This window comes from Apteryx rowi, unplaced genomic scaffold (assembly GCF_003343035.1).
Source record: "Apteryx rowi isolate R43461 unplaced genomic scaffold, aptRow1 scaffold_165, whole genome shotgun sequence".
In the NCBI taxonomy this organism is placed as follows: Eukaryota; Metazoa; Chordata; class Aves; order Apterygiformes; family Apterygidae; genus Apteryx; species Apteryx rowi.
Window position 1 is genome coordinate 1,054,798 of NW_020447919.1, and position 19,128 is coordinate 1,073,925.

Genomic DNA, 19,128 nt, shown 5'->3' on the forward strand with positions numbered 1-19,128 from the left:
TCTTAAAAGCCTGGTGACAGAGGTTATTATGATTTTTTTCCGAATCTGTAACCCAGCTGAGATGATGAAATGTAAAATCCTTTCCGGATGAAGGTAGGGTCATCTTGTCCTTACAGTCAGTTTTTTTAATGTATATATTTTCAATATGGTCAGACAAGAGCAGCTGGTGCAATTTCTATATCATCAGCTCTGAGGACAGTGTAGATGCTGGAAGAGACTTAGCTTTTTCCACTTCAAACAGCAGGGAGAGCAGGGGCAGAAAGTAGAGCCACAGCTCAATAAGGTTCAAATCATGCTTTATGCTTGTAATGCCAGAAAGAGAGTGAGAGAGGGGACGTTGCCTTTTTTGCTCCATAAGAATTTTATGAGGTCTCTGAATGCTTTTAAGGAAGGAGGTTTCCCTAAGAGAAAGAAGGTGCATTTTAAAGGTGGAGAGGTGTCCTCTTCCTTTTCATGGGACTTGGAGAAAATGGCAACACCATCAGAGCAGTACAGGGCATGAAACAGTATTTTGTTGCATGTTTGTTTCGCTGTTTTACTGGTAAACAGGCAGGTAGTGTAAGATTTTTTTTTTTTTTTTTTTTTTTGTAGATATGATTTGTACTGGCTTCAAGACTCTACACTAATTGGATCTCTGTTTAAAATCCCAAATACAGAAGGGCACATTTCTCAGTGCTTCTCTTTTTAGCTTTCATATAGCTATCCTGGTCAGTGGCTGTGAGCCGACACCTCAAATAAACACTAGCTTTAGCAGTCTTGATGTCTGGCTTTTCTTTCCGTTGCAGCCCAACGTACAGGGCTCTGGGTTGTGGATCCCCCACCTTTTTTCCCCCTCTCTGCAATTAAAAGGCTAAATATATGTTATTTTTAGTTACTACACTTGCAAATTATTCACAACTCTACTCTCTAGTCTTGTATATATGGCTACTTCCTTGACATTTCCTCTTGGATATTCCATTACTTTCTTAAAATAAGCTTATCTAAAACGTCTCATGTTTCCCACCTCTACTYTTCTATAAACATGCCTTTCCCGTTCTGACATAAACTCATCAACCTACTCTCCCCTTAAAAAAAGGAAAAAAGAATTGCATGGATTGATCTCAGCTTCTCAGTATGCTTTAATTAGTGCTACTCTAGCTCCTTCCCTACTCCTGAGTGCTACTCTATATCCTGCTTTCCTTAGGCCATCCTGTTTCCATTCACCCTCTTTTCGGAAGCCTGTCCAAAATGCTTCTCATTCTGTGATTCTGCAGTTTTCTCTTCCCACCCAAAACACACTCCCTAATCCCTTCTCCAGCATCCTGCCTGTCCAAATCACATTTAAGCTGCTTGCCCTCGCCTCTAAAGCACTGCTCAGCTTTGCTTGTGTCTCGGTTTTCCTTTCCTCCTTTCCATCTTTGGTCCCACCTGTAACATTAGCTTCTGTCTTTTCCTTCCTGCAATTCCACGCCTCTTCTCAAGGTAACCCGTGTACCTGTGAGACAGCTCTGCTTTCTCTGAGGCCTGGGAAACCTCATTTTCTTTACTCCAAACCACCTTCAAGATTCACTGGTTTACAAGCTTGACATCTGATCCAACAATCATGTAGTTCTCAGTAGTAGGAATCAATTACAAACAAAACCTGTATAAACAGAAAATTCAAGCAGCTTACATTATACTTTTTTACAAGAAAACAAAGGCAGTTTCCCATGCAAAAAGCTGTTTCCCCTGTCTAATTTTAGGCTTACTAGAGAGTTATGGATATATCATATTCAGGGTTTAAATAATGCTAAAATTTTTTTGAGGTGTGCTTTGTCTTACTGAAGCATGTGACTTTTATAGCCTTCAAGACTTCCTCTTTTAAATCGTTATTTCTCACTTAATTTTGAAGGAAAAGCTTTTTTTATTAAATGTCTAATGCTGCAAAAATAATGAGATTAGGGCTTTCTGCAATATAAATTGTATTTCTAATAACAGAATGAAAGCACAAATCCTGCTGTTTCAGAATGGGAAATTCTTGTTGACTTTCAGAAGGAAAATTCTGAACATCCTAAATAAATTGCATTATTACTGTCATCCTATAAATTGCAGTTTATTGGTGTATATGTATTCTGTGAAATCAGTCATTCAGCCAGAGAAACAGGATGCTAAGGTGAAGAGATTTTTCTCTAAAATGGAGACCAGCTTACCCATGGTGCAGCATAGAGAAATTAGATAATATTCTCTTAAGTACTGGGGAATACTGAAATATTCCTGTCTCATATTTCAACAGCTATGAGAACCCTGTCAGAAAAGCAGTATATGTGGGTAGCAAACTTAGGAATTTGTGTATAGACAATTTTTTGGGACCTCACATTATGTAGATAGCAGAGGCCAAAATTGCAGAGTGCGGTCGCTTACTCTGGAAATACCATGGAAAAGTCCTAAAGAAAGAGAAAACTGCAACATTGAAAATGTGGACAACCTCCTATGCAGAAAGAAAAAGGACTTGTTGAAAATGACCTGATTTGGTAACTCACTTGAGATCTAGACTAGAACAGGGTAAAAGATTCAAGAGGGATATTATAACTAAAAATATCAGCGACATTAAAAAGTAGGCAGTATATTTTGAGTGCAGTCGGAGCTAAAATATGTAACTTGCCATAAAGCCCAACAGCTTAATTAAACCAGCAGATTCTAGAGATTCTGGAAATTTCAGAAAATCGCCTATTTCCCAATCTGTTAATGATTGAAACAGTTTCCAATTTAGTAGATCAAATCTAAAATAAAATGAAAAAATCCCTCAATATTTGACCAGATTAAAAAAATTCATAGAGCATTGCTAGTTTGGAGAGGATTTAAATGATGCATAAAGGGACTGCTATTCTGTTGTATGCAAAGCAAAGCAATTAAGAATGAGTATTGATACAGATAATTTGACCATAAAATATGCACCAGAAATCACTTTTTTTGCAGAAGGCTGCTAGTAAAGTCACAAGAGACTTGCAACATTTCCATGAAAACTGTGCAACAAAGACACGGTAGGAGAGAGACTGGATAAAGCAGAAAGCATAACATGGAGGAAACTCAAAGATTGGTTTGATACAGTTTCCCAAGATACTAGTTTTAGGACAAACCCAGTTGATACTGGAATAAATGGAGACATTCACAAAAGATGAACAGAGTTTAGTAATAAAGAATAGTACAAGTGCCACATTAAAAAGCATTGTTTAATTTTGTTAATGTCATGGAGTTGAAGGCAAATATTGTGGTTTCCCCACAAAAAGGGCAACTTTCAGAAGGCCATGGACACTGTATGTAAGTTCCTTTAAAAGAAGGAGACAAAAATCTTTAAAAAGAGCTTGACAGTTTTTTCTGCTTCTCTGTTTTTATAGGTCTTATTAATTAAAAGAGCAAAGCTACAGAAAAGCTCAGTGTATCTAAAAATATACATGGAAAATCCTTTCTTCCTTAAATGTTTTTACACTGAAGGTGTCGACAGTGTAAGCTGAACCTCTTAAGCTGTGAAGTGAGGTCATGTGTTTGAAATGGAAGATGGCTGAGGGAAGTCCAGCACCCTCCCATGTGAGGCTGCCTGGAGAGGAAAGATATAACAGCAAGATTTTTCTAGTATCTACGATGAATGCTTTGCCAGGGTGAGGGAGAGGTGTGTGCTTCAGCTTCAAACTTTAAACATGCTACTTCTGATCAAGGGAATCCTTTAAAACCAGAATGCTATCACTTGAACTCTCCACGGGTGACTGGTGTATTAGGTGTGCATCAAGACATTTTACAGATTGTTCATAGAGCAATTTTTAAGGCAAGTGCATGGCAAGGAGTATCAAGTGAGAGTGCTGAAACTTTGTTGCAGTGTGCCTAGGAGAAAATAAATAATCCCCAGCTAAAAATGTTAGTCTCAGAGATGTCGTCTCCAAAAAATAATAGATCGGACACGAGTAATAATACACTGTTGTTAAGAGCACAAACTCTGAGCTTTGTAACATTATTGCCTTACTTAACTAATTTAACCTGGTATGAAGCACATTACACAAGTGGAATTTTGCCACTGTGATGCAGCTGAAGCAAGGGAAGTGTTCCATGGAAATCCCACGTTATTAATATTACTTCATGGGGGTTAGTAGAAATCATACACTGTTTCATTTTTGTTAATAGAAAATGATGCTGATACTTGAAATGGAATTGACCACTGTGTTTGATGGTGAATTCTAATGTCTTCCTTAGCAAAACACAGAGTATTAGTTTTGTTTATTTTTTATTTCATGGTGGAGCTTTTAGAAACTCCAGGCATTTTATGAGAAGTGCTTGCTTGATAGAAAAACCCTAACTGATGCCATCTAGTAAATTTCCTGTGTCTAATCAGCTGCAAATCTGAAAAAGGTAGACAATGCATTAAGAATTTAATGAATATCAGCAGTAAAATATGCTGTACAGGGTCATCATGCATCTTACTACTTTTTGTATTAATATCCTCTTAAAGAAATCTCAGGCCACAGAGTAATAATACAGAAAAATGAGTAGCTCATGATGTTACATATGACAGTGGGCCAGACTTCGGAATGATATATTTATGTTTACTTCTCCACAGAGGCTCCTGAAAAAAATATATCGGTGGCTTAAGGAGTGTAACAGAATAAGGGATGAGGTAGTGTAATTTGTACTACTTTGGTATTCAGTTCAAGGTGCTGTTGGGCTATTTGTGCAGAGTCTTGGGCGTGTGGAGCTGTCAAAGCTCTGAGAACCCTGATGGTTCCCACAGTTTCAGAGCACATGGTGGGGCTACAGTCATTTTCCTGTTTATTGGCTACAGGGGATATCTAGCTTCTATTTCTATACTCTTTATACTCTAAGGATCTTCTCCTCTCTGTAGCTAATGCAACTTCTTATGAATATTCTTAAAAATCAGTAGGGGTGGAAAACAAATGCAGCTTTCAGAATGAAGAAGTAGAAATAGGCTATAGAAATTAAGACAAGAGGACAGTATAGGGTGAATCAGGTGTGTCCTTCCTTCAGCACATAATGTGCATTTTACCAGTGAATGCTGTCTAAAGGCACGCTGAAATATTTTACCAGTTAATCTACTTGCATCCATTGACAACTCACTTATATGCCACTTGTAATGTGAACAGCTGTTTAATTTGCTTGTGAATGATGCCCAGTGCCTTGGTTTGCAGGGGAAAAAATAAATCCTTTCTTCACAAAGGTGGAATGCTTTTTATGTTTTCAAGAGATATGTAGTCTTACAACAATGTGATGACCTCTCTTGAAGAACTCTGATTAGCCAACACTGTCTTATTTGAAAATATTGTATCTCTTTACTTAATACCCTTCATCAGTAAGCATTTACGTTTATAAAGTGGGAAAATATTTACTAAATGAAATTTAGTATTTGTACTTCTCATCTCTATTTTGATTTTAAAAAAGACACTGTATATATCAAACATAATTGTATTTCTTCAGCTCTTCTGTGTTTTTTGCACAGGTTCTTTTTGGTAGTTTTTTGATGATCATAAAACCCATAGGTTCAGCTTTGTGAAAAGGTGGACAAAACGTATGCTTTAGTGATATCCAGAAGCTATATGTGAGTAATGGAAATAATTAACAAATGAAATATCTGTGCATTTTAGTAAACATAATAAAGCAAATGGGACTGCCTTATTGCCCTGGGAACTGGATAGTATTGTATAGTACATGTACTTGTAAATACACGAATCCTTATAATATGATGATCATATTTAGCTTTTCAGTCCACAACATTACCTTGGTTCTACTCCTGCTCCTCCTTCCTTGTTTAAGTGCTGTCTTGGGGGTGGAGCGTGTTTATTTCTTTACATTTACATATGAAAGATGAGCATATATTTGTATATATTGATACTAAACTATAAATTTCTATTCTACTGTATGGGAATATATCAGCTTTATCAGGCATTAGCAAGATATGTAGGACATAAGATTCAGGTCTTATATAGTGTCCTGGGAGCTGTCTTATTACTGGGAACTGTTGTAAGAACATACATGGATTTAATAAATCACCTCATGTCTAGAAAGTATCCATTCTACATTTAAAATTAATGTAAAATGTATGAGTTTTTATATATAATATTTTTTTTTATTTATTTATATACACCTCTATCTTATATGCTGGCAATTGTCTTTTACATAGATTATGAAAGAAAGGGTTTTGGCAAAATATTTTATTGTAGTTGAGATCAAAGTGAGACTGATTAATCAATACCTCCTTTCTAGTGCAATTACGAATCTTTTTTTTCCCCTCAAGCATTTGGTCTTTGGCTAATCTAGGCTTCCTGCTGACATCTGCAAGTATGAATTCTTTGTGATAATTTAAAAGAAACAGAACATAGTATTGATAAGGACTGCATCTTACTATAACTGAAGTGTTCAGAGTAATCATAAAATACACTACATGGACATGATGAAATGGCTAATAGCCACACYGGCACAGAGGGAGTATAGTAAAACAAGTGTCTTGGTATACATAGCACACACCCCTTTCCCCAGACATAGGTCGGCTGCATTGGTGTTTTGATTTTTTCTGTTAATTTAAGAGCCCAGGTGTCCCATAGTATTTCTTGTGCTTGGAATAGACCATGAGAATTTAGAGGCTGATCAGTAAAATAAACATTTGTGCTGAACTATGTACATACTGTATTTGAGCCTCTTCTGTGCTCTCTCACACATCTGAGTAAGAGTAACTCTACTGAAGTCAAACTGGTATGAAATCAGAACCAGGAGCTGTATATCTGACAGTTCAGTGGTCCTGGAACTTATTTCCTACTTGAGCAAATGAATATTTTTCACAGTTAAGGATAAGGTATAGAAAAAAAAAATCCATCCTTTTAAAAAAAGTTTGGAATTTGTAGATTTATAAATKAATCTGTAGCTAGAGGAGGATCTATAGTTGTTTCGGTTTTCCTTTTAATTACGTGAGTTTAGAAAGAACAATTTATCTGAATTCTAGCTATCACCTATTGAATGTTATTGTCCTGTAAATGCCTGCTGTTCTCTTTAGGATGGAAACTGGAGTTTCTGTGGTTTTGAGCAGGTAACACACTCTCCAACTTTCATTTGAATTACGTAATTTCAGATGTGAGTGACCCAGTGAGGACACAAAAGGATCCTTGCACTGATACATCAATAAATATGGATATAACTTGATGCACTTTGCCAAAATGATCTATTTGGATGTTCTGGGTAACTTTTTAAAAAATCTTTTCGTCTGATGTCCTTTTTTAGACTATGTAATAAGTCACTTAAATAGGTAAAAGGAAGGCTATAAGTAAAAAGAAGCTACTATTTTATTTGTGCTACTTTTTTTGCTTTGTTTTAAAATTTGCTACATATCCCTGTACATAATATTCTCATCACAGAACATAGCTTTCTAGTCCAAGTACTGTTTTATCATGTCTTTTCAATACGTATTTGGGCTGTGATCTGAAAGACTTCTGATTTTATGGTGATTATACCTTGCTTAGGAGCCGGTAGTTTGGAAAAAGCAGACCAAAATTGATAAACTTCATTTTAAAAAAAAGATTGTAGCTTAAATACAGTATTTCATATTTTTTAATAAAAGCATGCATTGATACTATTTGTAGCAATTTTACTTGTGAATATTGGATTTGTTTGATATACTAGGGTCAGAATAGCTGTGTTTTTAATAACAGGTAGATAAATACTTATCACTTTCAGATTAAGATAATGAGGAAATTAAATTTTCTTCTGTACACTTTGTTTTGTATTTAAAACAACTACCTCCATAGGTTATATTTTTTCTAACTCACCCTATTTCATTTTGGTACAACACAAGTGAATCTGCTCACAGAAATCTCTTGGAGTGTAAGAGCTGATACAGTCTTCCCACCTCAGGGGATGGAAAGACCTAAACTGAGCAGGGCTTACTTTTTCTCCTTTAGTGAAAAGATGGAGTGACAGGGGCTAAGAGGGGGCCATAAGGACCTCAGACTTCTTTCGGGTCCTTCTCTGACTCATGCAGAGCTTGAGAGATGAGCKGGGGTTGGAGCATGTTGGAGGCAAACCCTGGATCCCTATCTCTGACCCACAGCCTGCTAGACTCCCCGTGGACAACAGTGGGACCAAGAGGTGGTGCATGCAGCTGGCACTGCTGTTCTCCCACACCTGGGAGGAGCAGCGGACTTTGCTCTCCTCCTTCAAGGATCTCTTATCAAAGCTGCTTACAGAGCCTTGGCATAGTGGATTGGATGCTTAGCACCTTGTGATGTGACACACAAACACAGCCTTTTCCTGTCACCTCTATTTGCCACCTACACTCAAGCACCATTCAGACCGTGGTACAGGATCTAGCACTGTAGGCTTTATAGTCAGCACCTTTTCTGTCTTAGAGCAACCTTTTGTAACGAAGCCACTGGCACTTTTTTGGTTACCTTGTGTCTAAAGTCATTCTAACTTCAACATGATTGCCATTTTATTATTATAATATGACATCTGGCTGTTTTGAAATGTGAAGGAGACTAATCTGCTGTTGTATTGAATTAGGAGAGGAACAAAATACACTGAGATATGTGTGTGTGCATGGTGGGAGAGAGTTAAAAATTGAGGGTTCGCTTCCGTTTTGTTTACAGTCAGCAGATCTACATTTAGAAAATACACTTTTTGATCACTTGATTCTATTGGTTTGCACTTCCTTCATTATAAAATCATCGGAAATCTAAGGATTTTTTAGATTTTGAATATTCCTCTTATTCTCTATCTTCACTTACTAGGATTACTAGTGTGTAGTTTATAAAAAGAAATCTTTAGTTCATTTTCCCTCATGTTGAGAGAAAAAAAATTAATGAAGGTCAGGTCTACTTGTAAACTTCATTCATTTCAGCTAGGAAATGAAATAAGAGTCGACAGTGATACTGATATTATTTCTCTTCAGCACAGAAATGTGTATGGTAATTTATGCCTTACAGTTTATGATATTTTGCTAACTGGTTTCTTTTTGTTGTTTTTTTATATTTTTGGTGAGTTTTATCTTTGCTTGAACGTAATTAGCATTGCACTGTACAGAGAACGCTATTTATTCTTTGTCTGCTGTTCTCTGCTCTCAGTTTTGACGTCTCGAACGTATTCATTTACGAATAGAATCAATCAAATAATAAAGGGCAACAACTTCTATCTATTCATCTCTGCCATAGCAATAAACTATTTCAAAATTTATCTGAGAACTTACCTTTCTTACTCAGCTATCATAGCAAAATTCAGAATGGCCTTGCATTTGCCTTGTTTTAAGACATTTGCATACATTCAACAGCTGATTGTATTTCAGATTCTAAAATACAGATTGTTACTCTTTCATTTGTCTGATAAAAAGAAAAAATAATCTTGCAGTGCTCCTCAGTTCTTGAAATCAATATACATTTCTCATAAAAATCCAACAGCTCATTTTCAATTAATTGTAATAAATTAACCATGACAAAACAATGATAATCCTTATGAAAATTTGATTTGGATCTACTGAAAGCATACACACATTATTTATTGCAAGCCACAGCAATGATAGTAACATATGTATCGGAAATCAATCAAGATAATAATTAGGCATTTTACATTTTTCAGATACATAGATTCGGTCCCCTCATTTGTTTCTCCTGTGCTACTGCAGCAGAGGCAATAGCCAATGAGGCAATACGAGTAGCAGTGCCACAAAAAACTGTGTTCCTTCCTTGCACGCCCTCTTGCCCCACACCACAATCCCTCCCTGCAAACAAACAAGCAAAAATACTCCCAACAACAAAACCCACACTTGCAATAGTTCATTTTTTGTTTAGGTCAGATATAGTTGAATAGAAACCCAGATTCTTCTGCCCTTGGAGGGTGGAGACCAATGCAAAAAATGCTCAAATAAATGAGTATTTAGTATTAAAGACAGTATTTTAAATTATGTTTTAGGGCTTCGCCCAAAAAGAACTCTACGCTTGGTGCTGTGGACAGGAGAAGAACAAGGAGGAATAGGTGCTGAGCAATACTATCAGTTACATAAGGTAAATAATGTCTTCAGATGATCTGCTTTGCAGTAGTTATCTCCCTAGTTTTGTGACTTAAGTATTTGGTTTTCAAAATGTTCACTTTGATATTTAGCTGAAAATAGTGATTCCAGTTTTGTCTGAAAATGTATTTCCTGTTTTCTGTCATAAATATAAACTTCACTTTGTATTTAACATAAGTGATATGATCATACATATACATGTTCTGCTTGACCTAACATGCTCCATCAMAAAACTGTTCTGAAACAAATATTTCATAATGATACCTATTGGGGCTTTCAAATATAGCTAACTTTCTGAGAATGAACAACAAATGGTCCACATATGTTGGTAACATGAATAAATGTTGTTTGCCTTATATATTTCTGCTTCATTGCATTTTCCCATAATAAGTGACATTGTAAAAGCAATACAAAGAAAAATCTTTGGTATCTTAACTTATTTTAATGGTGTATAATCTAAAATACTTTCTGCAGATTATTAATTTTATGGGTTTCTGGAACATTTTAAATGGTTGATTTCTGATGATGCAATCATCAGTCTCATCTCCTAACAACTGCCTCTCCAAAGTACATCGTGACACAAATGGCAATTGCATAAAGCTGTTTAGGAGATAAGTCTTCAAAATAGAAATGTGGATTTTTCTCCCCCAGAAAATTTATGGTATAGCTGTATAGCTAACCTCAACTAGTATCTTTTATTCTTTTCCCTAATTCAGTAGTACTTAATCTCAGCAAAGGTTAATATATGCAAGGCAAAGACAAGGATTTGTTGAATGTTTGTGTGTTTAAAGAATCAGCTGCTGTATAATAGTATGAAAGCAGACTTACAAGAAAGTAAGAAACTCCTAGAAATTTTTAATGCTAAGCAACCTAACAGAACAAATTAATGGAAATTTCATTTTGAGGAGTTGCAAAATTCAAATTCTTTGTGATGAGCAAAATTAAGTCAATTTTCATCTGCAATAGAGTGGTCTGAGATAGCATCCCAGTGGTTTTGCTTTTCAGGCTAATTGGGAACAATCAATTATTTCCCACTAACTTGTTTAATATTACTAAGAGATGTATTTAGTTACTCATATATAATATAGTACCCCCTACTAATTCCACGCTGTTGAGATAGCTCAGTTTTCTCATTTGTAGAGGTACCTAAGAGCTTGCTATGTCAGGATCAGGGAGGTGGCAGATTGCAGTACCGTGTGTATTTAGGACTCTGGACTTAACTGCTGATTCTCTGGTGTTCAGAGCAAAGGAACAAACTAGCATGAAACATTCTGGAATACATAGCACAGCAATGATATGCCTGTCATTTACAGAAGTGCTCCCTGTTTATGAGAAATATATCACCTGCGTAGATGTTGAAAACAACACCCATTTCCATGTTGGAAAACAATCTCCACCCAATGGTCTAAGAATAGTCAGCATTACATGCAATTGTCTCATACACTTCTCATCTTTTGCCAAAAAGTCTGTATTTTACTGTTATCTCTAGGATTTTTATTCAAAAGTAATACCAAAAAGTAGACTAAAGGATCAAATAGGGAAATATAAAGCAGAGCTGGGTGTTATTTGAAAAATACTTAGTTAGTTTGCTTTTGAACTGACAAAGATGTGTTTCAATTTTTGTTATGCTGATGCACTTTAATCTGGATGTTGTGCTTCATGAACTTAACATGAATGTATAATTTAGACTGAAAATTTAAGTAAAAATGACATCCGTCTGTTGTTTGTTGTTCTCGTTTCTCCCCTGCCATGTGATCTGGCATAATTATAAATTGATACAAGTATAGGACATCTCATTAGTCACAATAGCAAAATAAAGCAGATTAATACTGTACATTATATTTAGCATGAAAAATATCTTAACCTTTTAGTGATTTATTTGTGCAAATTTCTGGCAGTTAGGATATGATGGCACAAACATTGCTTGTTGATGATAATTATTACAAGTAAAGTAAGAGTGATATTTGAAGATGCCTTATTAAATGAAAGATGACTTGTATGACTCATTGACATAGCTGATTTTATGATGACTTTAGTTCACTATAAACAAGTAGAAATATGAATATTGTAACTCAGCGCAGACAGACATGGATTTCCTTGACATTGTAAATTACTTCCTTGTGTCAGTGGAAATGTGGCAAGGGAGAAAAAATGAAGAAGATATAGCAGTGGGCAAGTACCAGTACTGTTACTTTTGTATTTATTTTTCTTTCAATTTAATTTCAGGTCTTGAGAATATATTTCTTTTTCTTCTGTCATTGTAGGTTGCCACTGGTATAAAGGGGATAATTTACTGCAGAAATTACTGAGATAGCTACAACATAGGGATTTTACTATGGTGCAGATAATTGACTCATATCTCTACGTAATAGCATTATTTGTATTGCTCTCAAGTATTTCTGTAGAACCCAGTATTGTAGTGTTTGATTGTTAAAAGAAGTGATAGGGAATATTGGCTGTTCAGAGCTTTATGAGAATGTGAGGCTGCCATATTGGGTTGACCAAAGCTCAGTCTAGCCTAGTCTCCTGTTTTTGATAATATTCAATAAATAGATGCTTTGGAAAAGAAGATACCCAAATGCAGGCATAATAAAAATAGCCATACAGATTACTAATACAACCCTTCTTTCATTTGATGATGTATTTTTCTGGAGAGAATCTCACAGTCCTCATGTGTCCTAATCCATTTTTTCTTTTGTATGATTTTTTCAAGACACTTCCGAGAGCTGACAGCCAAATGTCATCTACCAGTTACAGCACCCCTGCTAGTGCAGGAATGCCTGCCACCCACCAGTACCATCACAGAACACTTGCTCAGTTTTGACTGTGGGTTAGAAACTTCCACAGGGAAGCACCAACACCATTTCTCCCCCCAAAATACTTGCTGAACTGCTCGCTGCTTTTAGTTGATAGCCAATGAATCCTAGACTGCAAAACCACCTGATTCTCCTTCACACTACTCCTTATCTTGATGAAAGGTAATGAAATCAAAGGATTTTGGTGGAAAAGAGGCTCCAAATCTTGGAGCTACATTTAATGTTCCTTCCCAGTGCTTAGTGTGCTGTGGCCTGGGTGCTGAATGGGGCTCCTAAGTATAGACAATACAGTAAATTCTTCAAAAAATTTGAAACATAACAAATGCTGCTTTCCTTTCCAAGTTACACAGAAGAAGCAGGAGGAACAGGGTTTGGTAATTTTAGTGGAACTCATATTGCATCTATTCTGTCCTGTACAGATTCTTCTGGGCCCTTTAACAACAGTACCTGAGTGCTCTCTGGTAGGGTTTTAAGTTTTTCCTATGTTTGCTCTTAATGTTGTCTTCACAAGAGGTATGTGTAGCAGAGTGTCTTGTCTTGGTAGGGACTTGTGGGGTTTGCTGCTTTTTATATACCTGTTGCTCTGGGCTTGTCAGGGAAAACAAGTCAAATAAGCGCACCTTACATTAGTCGTGGACGTTTGTGAGGTTGATGCTGGTCTTTAGTTCTGGCATCATTTCATTGTTTTGGACTAGACTCTCACTCTGACTAATCTCTCTCTGTCTACCATGAAGACAAGATTACAGTTATTTACCCAACTGAATTAAGGGACTGTGAATGGCAGATAATATTTATTTTGGAATAAATTTCTTGGGAAAGTAAGTGCATTTTGAGATTGGAAGACTAAGAAATATTAGGCCAAATTCAAACTTACTTTAGTAACTCTGTTGTGATCACTGGAGGCATTAATGAACCAATTCAATTATGAATACAATATTATTATTATTATTATTATTCCTTATTAGAGGAAAAATTCTTAAAATATTTCTGCATGTTTTTATTGCTTTCTTAAGGATGTTTGTGCTTTCTTAAGGATGTTTACAGTACTTAACTAAATTTCTGGTGAACCTACTGTACACTGTTTTAACTTTTTAGAAAAGGTTTGACTTTATGAAAAATATTAATCACAAGCATTTACTCTGTTTTCCTTTTTGTATTTGTTACCAAGAAGATTTAATATTTTGCTGAAGTTGGGTCTTCATTGATACAGAACATTCTGAAATGTTGGTATCTCATTGATACTTGCAATATTCTTTGTTGCTGCTGACATGAGCTTTCTGCCCTAATTTACTGAGTTACTTTCTCTAAGAAACAAATATCCAAAAAAATTATTGTGGCTTTCAGGTGACGTAGTTCTTCACCAGAAAATATTAGTTCCTCAAAATCACACTTTTCAGAAAACTCATAGAGTGTGTTTTCTCACTCACAGAGAAATTGGATTTGTGTGATTTGAACCAAACACATCAAGGACTTGAACATGGTTTCTTTTATCCCATTAAAATATGTTGACCACTTGACTATTGACTGTTCTCAGGAAAATTTCCATAAAATTACTGCTTGTTTTGACCACTGCTGTCCTCTTGTTCCTTTGCTCCCTGTCCTCTCTCTGTTTCCATCTCGTCTTACCTTCAGAAAGCACGTGAGGCTGTTGGAACAGGGACCATCTTTTTATTTTGTGTTTATACCTTGCACAGTGGACTCCTGGATATAATAAAACCTCCTGTGGATGCCTACAGCACATAATAATGTTCATTAGCACCATTTGTCTGATTGTTGCAGAGAAGTATGGTGGTTCTCTTTTTGACTTGGGTTGAAGTGGGACACAAATTTATTGAAGATTTTCGGATTTTGAAAATGATTTCCTGTCCAATTTTTACTACTAATCTTCTCTCTAGATGCTTTCTTTCCTTATGACTTTGGATGTGTTTAGTGAATTAAGAAGTATGCTATTTTTTCTCTGTTTTACTATTTTAGATTTGTTCAATCATACTTAAAAAGCAGGTAGGGGTTAAAGAAGAGAAAAAAGCAACTGAGCAAAAAGGATTTGTTTTAGTTTTGGATACAGGGTGTTAACAGTGGTAGCTGATACTTGGAATATACAGAGGTAGAAGACACCACTCTGGAGTAAGGTTATTAGATGTTTATTACCTTGAAATCCCCGAACTGCAAGGGGAACCCCAGGAACCTTGCGGGGAAGCAACCAGACTGTCCCAGGCACCGCAGACCATCGGCCCATGGCGAGGTTCGGGGGGGGCATGGGTTTAAGGTGAATTAACAGGTTACAATATGGGGTACTCGCATACRCTACTGTTGCAGATAACAAGGGAAGTTAGGAGTCCACAAGTCCAGGTTGACACCTAGGTGGTGCAAGTCTAAGGGTTGTGATCTGCCATTTCTTATGGGTTCTGCACACCACGTGTTTTGGCAGCTGAAATAATTGATCGGTCAACATGCTCCTGTCTCCTTGCCAATTTTCCACTGTTTACCCACAACACAGGTTATTTCAGCAAAGGACAGAATAAAACTGCAAAAGAGGAAGCAAGCTAACAATGAATAAATAGTACCTGAAGCCTCAGGTCTTTGGTCATAAAACCTACTTGCCTCTAGAGTGCTTATATTGGCAATTCTGTGACCTCCATGTCATTTTGTTGTCCTACATTTTGTTTTAGGCAAATAACCTAATGTGGAGGTCTCTGTTTGGGAGATCAGGTTGAAGGCACAATTTTAAAATTCTTCTATGGGTCACTAAGTTTAGAAATGAAAGAAATGAATAAGAAAAAAAACCCTTCATTTACAAAATTGAAAAAAAGCGACTGCACTATATTCTCCAGAATCACAKTTAACATCTAGTAGCACCCCTTATTGTGTTAACCACAGAAAAGTCAATATAATTATACAATTATATTTTACACTGGTTCTGGCTCAGCAGAAATTCATAGTTTTTAATATTGAAGCATCATATTCCTAGTGAAAGCTGCAGAAAAAAATCAGATTTTGCTAAAACATACAAAGGGATTGATTCCCTACTCTGCCTGAAGCAGGAAAGACCCAGATTCAGTCATGGCATTGTGTTTTTTGGCTGCATAATCTTAATATTAATTTAAAGTTATGTGTGGGCAAATTTCATACAGGTCTAGCGTTAGGAGAACTTTGGTCTTTGTATCTTTCCTCCCTTTTCTTTCCATCATGCAAGTAGCAGAACTGCCACCTGGAACTTCTGAACTGCTGGAAGTCTGCCCGTACTATCCTGAAGGAAACATTAGGCTCTTTGTATAATTTTGGGTACAAATGACACAAAATGAACAGCAGATGAAGTCCAGAGACTCTTTTAGCATTTATTTATTTATTACACTATCTCTATAAGTGTCACTTCTTTTGCCTTAAAAATGGTAATTACTCATCACAGGATAGTTTAGGCCCCATGAGAGCAATCTTCAGTAACTAAAAGTATATAACATATTTTTAATGTATATATATATATTTATATAATACTTTAAGAATGTATATAGTATATATTTTAGTAGTATAGTAGTAGTTTAGTAGTTTTAGTAGTATAGTGTAGTGTGTATATATAGGATATATATGCAATATACATTATATAATGTGTGTATACACATACACACACATAGACTGTTTTTTATGTATACATATATACACACACACAGACACACGCAAACTTATATACTAAGTATCTTTATTTTCTATAGGCTTCAGCTGCAAAGATTACTGAAATATGTATGGGAATGACCTCCAAGTACATATTGGCAATATGTGTGTCCTTTCTCCTTCTCAAAGTCAACAGTTGCTAATACATTGATTCCTTGGAGGAACTGCTTCCACCAGTTCTGTCATCATGCAGGGCCCACTGGAGTTGTTAGAAGGAGACATCTTTTGAGGATAGCTCTTCCTCTGCTTTCACATTGCAGGCAGACTTTATATGACTCTAATGGTGGGATGTGTAGAGAAGAAGCATCATCAGTGTTTGAAAGACAAATTCTGCTACTAATTTTTCAGTTTCATCCATTGTCTTGTTGATGGAGATGTGATTTGCCTTCTCTACAAAGACAAGGGCATGTTAGGCAGCTTGTGGAATGAATGAAAGAACTAAATCTGGACAGTTTGCTACTATTCCAAGTGGCAAAGAGAGAGATTCCACACGTGAAGGAACATGAGATTTCACAGCTGAAAGGGAATTTATGTTCTGTTTGTGTCTGTAAGCAGAGGGAGGAGGTCTGAGCAACCTGGAACAAAGCCTGAAGAGGAAGCAGGAAGCATGGGAAATCTCAGTGGCCTGTGTGCAGGCATTGGTATGTGGCACCTGACCACCAGGTCCTAGGTACTTTGGGATGTTCTGCTGTGATGAAGCTGGGCTCCTCATATCCAAATTCCCTGCAGCTGTGCAAGACAYAGAAAATTGTCACCTCCTGTTGACTCATGAGGATGAGCTTTCTCCTCATTGACTTCTTTTCACTTAAACACCGCACCTTTTACCCAGATGAGAACCTAAAAACATTCTACATAAAAACATGAAATATTAAAGATGTGTGATGTGATAATTTGTTGCCAGATTATCAATCTATTATTGCAAGTTACAAAAGCACTCATTTACTTCCTGAAAATGCACACATCAATAAAAATTGTCTTTGGTTGAAAGACAAAAAACACAATTTTTACTTTGAAAATTTTGGCAGTATTGCCTATTTTCAAATGAAAGTCTAAAACATTTCTGAAAAGGCTGACAGTGAGACAGAATCCTTCAGAGTCACTGACAGCATTTTCACACCCTTATTTTTGAACAGTAAAAGAGTTTAAGATATGATACGTTTTCCAAGAAGAGCACTTTTCTTTGATAAGTCTCTTTGTCAAAGAAGTGCCTGGAGAGAAGGCTACAGGTAATCTGGTGCATACCTTCCTTAGCATGCTGCCATCTTTAGAACTGTCTGCTTTTTCTTTTATATCATTCCTCAGAACTTATAATACTGAATGGTATTCTCTGTGACTCTTGGCAAATGGTTGCAGAGAGAAACAGTAGTGGTATTGAACAACACCAGACATGCTAGTAGTATGTTTTTACTGAGTGAAATGCTAATAAGTAAATGACTGAATCCAGTTCCAAGCCTGTTGAAGTTACTGGGACTTTTGTCATTAGCTTCTCTGAGGTCAGAACTCCACTCCATGACTTTAAAAGAAAACAAGTCATAAAATTTTTGGACTTCTTTACTGACAGCTTTCCCACAAAGTGTGGCAGAAAAATATTTTGTCTTACTATTAACAAACACATGAGTCTTGTTCATACTTTATCATTTACCAAAAACTGCTAATCTTCAATTTTAATGCAACTTTTTCCCATTTAATGACACGGTAACTTATGAAAATTTCTAACTCATGTTGTTCGTGATTTTCCCTGTCCTCATTTAAAAAGGTTGAGCTGTATGATCATGCTTGTGGCTGGTGGTTATTATGTTTTGATGCCAGCAGATCCCTGCTTCCTAACAGCTGTTTTGATTTATTCTCTAGTTTCCATTTATGCTGTTTTGCTTTATTAAATAATCTTGATCCTAAACAACAGTTCAAAATTACACTATGCAATGTTTATATATTATTAAATACTTAAAGGATATTATCTGTTTTTTTTTTCCTCCCAGCTGTCACATCCGCTTAGGTGTTTCAGATGTTTTCTTTTGTCTTTCCTATATTCTTAGATGCTAGACTAACAAAATGGGAGTTGATTTAAACATACTTTTAGTAGTGCAAGTGAGATGACTATCATTTCACCGTAAGTTGTGTGAAATGATTATTGCCATGCTATACTTAGATCCAAACTGCTCTGAATCAAGCACTGGAATACAAGACTACAAGTGTTGGTGTTTCCTGAAGTTAAGTGTAAATCAATAACAGAAAGCTAAAATGCACTGTCAAATAATTAATGTCCCTTATTATGGGAACAAATTAGCTCTTAGTCAAGGACAGTGCTTTGCCGTTAAAAACTTAAGTATTTTCTCTGTAAAATGGTGATTTTTCTCAGTAGGATTAAAAAGAAAACCAGTAAATGAGCTGTTGGACAAGAAGTAACACTATTTTAAATAGCTCCAGATTTCTGAAGTCTTTCAGGACAGCTGTTCCCTCCTTATCCTTTCAGGTTTCTTACTGCTTTAGCTGGGTAAGAGGAATTGCGATCAGTGACTCAGTAGATTAGTCACGAGATGCTGGAATCTACTGGTATTATGGGGATTTTGGTCTGAATAAGTAGCTACCTGGCTGACCGGGTTTCCCAGTGTCTGCTCTAAATGGGACTTGTTTTTTACA

General features: G+C 36.2%; 1 protein-coding gene across 6 annotated transcripts in view; it reads left to right on the top strand.

Annotated features, from left to right (window-relative positions):
• CPQ (carboxypeptidase Q) overlaps positions 1–19,128 on the top strand; it is a 168,168-nt gene that overhangs the window by 109,704 nt on the left and 39,336 nt on the right. For all 6 annotated transcript variants that reach the window (XM_026060131.1, XM_026060130.1, XM_026060129.1 and 3 more), the window contains one exon: positions 9,910–10,001. In XM_026060131.1, the coding sequence (XP_025915916.1) occupies positions 9,910–10,001 (92 nt within the window). The remainder of the gene's footprint in view (positions 1–9,909; positions 10,002–19,128) is intronic.